The 1,923-nt window shown below is 53.8% G+C and overlaps 1 protein-coding gene across 1 annotated transcript; it reads left to right on the plus strand.

The window, feature by feature from the left end:
• Positions 1–1,400: 1,400 nt before the first annotated feature.
• Positions 1,401–1,755, plus strand: GGTG_14355 (hypothetical protein; the record flags this gene model as incomplete). Its single annotated transcript, XM_009232282.1, has 1 exon — positions 1,401–1,755. A coding segment is annotated over one exon (354 nt), but the record flags the coding sequence as incomplete, so codon positions are not given.
• Between the last annotated feature and the right edge of the window lie 168 nt (positions 1,756–1,923).

The following is a 1,923-nucleotide window of genomic DNA, read 5'->3' on the forward strand; positions in this document are numbered from 1 at the left end:
TGACACTCGGTATGCCCCAAAGTCGGGCGGCCCGCGAGATTAGGGGCCTTTGCCTGTACGGCCGCGACGGCCCGTTCGACGTCTTCTTCGGTATACTGTTTCTCTGGCATATGAGCATTGGATTGCAGTAAAGAGTATGGAAAACGGATCAAAATTGAGGGATTTACGGCGGGTTGAAGACGTGGCCATATTTGAGGCAATGGGCCTGTTTGAGGTGGCCGGAAGGGGGGGTGGCCGACAGGGGGTACTCCGACTTACTCGTAGGGAAGAATCTGCAGGAACAACTCAGCCGCCACCTTACAAAATACATGAAAATCAGATTTTCCTAGCTAATCTAAGTGGCAGAAACGGGGGCGGATATCTTCGGCCTCCTCGGCAGCACAATTAACAACTGAACCGCCTCGGTATTGACGACAGCACTACCCGAAATGGCCCCTGAGCTCCCTTCTTTAACGGGCTGGGCCCTCTAGCGGCTATACCGCCAAAGAGTTGTCTAGAACCTGCTAGAAACCTCTGTTCCAAGACCGACTATACTTCTCATTGGTTCTAGGAGATTCCACAAGCCCTATGCGAAGAATACTTCAGGAGCCCCCAACTCGACTTAGTATATCTTTCTTTACTTCTTTTTTCCCCATATTGGATGTATTTAGCATAGGAAGTAGCCGGTTGCATTAATAGCTAGAAGCCTTTCTGTTGGAAGGGCACCTCGTGGTCGCACAGGAACTGGCGTCCAAGGCTAGGAAAACTTTGGTCCGGAAGAATTCACGCTCTAGATCCGGCTCTAGTATGGAGCCGGACGGACAACACACCGGACCGTGCACGTGGCCGCGTGGCCTCCGCACTCGGCGCGGAGCGTCCCGAGCAACGCGTCCGCGTTCTGTTCTGCTCCCTCTATAAAAGGGAGCAGAGGGTCGTTTTACGACCCTCTTTTGTAATTAGGATACGGGACAGCTTTTAGATATTTTGCATTGCAATTAGAAGCCTTTCCCACCGAACCCTAACGGGCTGTCCGCGAATACTTTCATATAAATTGAATTTTATAGTGTGTTAGAGATCACGTAGAGCAAAGAGGCAGAGCTGCGATCAGCACCAGGTTGATATGACTATCTAAAGGTAGGTAGGTAGGTAGGTGTATTTAACGTCTGTAGCGAGTGCTGCCTCACTCTGGCCTCCCTAGGGGCATCATACGTGCTGGCGACTACCAGATGTTCTAGATACAGGGTCTAGCCCACCAACTACTTGTCACGATAGCTAGCAAGCCAAGCCCATCAGCCGACCAGTGTCGACCTTAAGCACATGCATAACAAGCCGCATCCCGAGGCCCCTAACTGGCGGGCCGGTTCTCGGTGGTAGTGGTACAGGGTGCCTTGAAGCACTGCTAAAGATGGCAGATAAGAAAAATGCAGGCCGGCCGCTATGCGGCTATGTTACTACCGGTACGTTTGACAGGATTTGTTATAGGAGACACCCCCTGCGGAGCCTCCAACTATCTAAAGGTGAAGAGTACAAAGGAGGGATTGGGTGCGTTGCACCCATTCCCACGTGCAGCTTTTTCTCCAACCGTTGGTCCAGTGCACGGGCCCCGGTCCGATCGCTCGCCACAGTGGCTCAGCGACTCCCCAGGCGCCACGCCACAGCAGTTGCAGGATATTGACGAAGTTTTAAAAGGCGGGACAATGTGTCTGGTGGCACGGCGCCTTGGGAGTCGCGCAGCCACGTGTGGCGCTGGGGTCGGCCATGTCACGATCAGGAAGAGTAGGCTTCGCAGCCGGGTTCAATTGATGCTATGGACGAAAGACTCTTCTATGGGGAGGGAAAAGGGAAAGAGGCGCGGAGCGCCGAACACGCGATGCAGAAGAAAAGGTGGTGCGGCGTCTTGTCGCACGGGCTGTTCCGCGGCGCGTGCTCACGTGGATCCCTGCG

The sequence above is a fragment of the Gaeumannomyces tritici genome, assembly GCF_000145635.1.
Source record: "Gaeumannomyces tritici R3-111a-1 unplaced genomic scaffold supercont2.294, whole genome shotgun sequence".
NCBI classification, from domain to species: Eukaryota; Fungi; Ascomycota; class Sordariomycetes; order Magnaporthales; family Magnaporthaceae; genus Gaeumannomyces; species Gaeumannomyces tritici.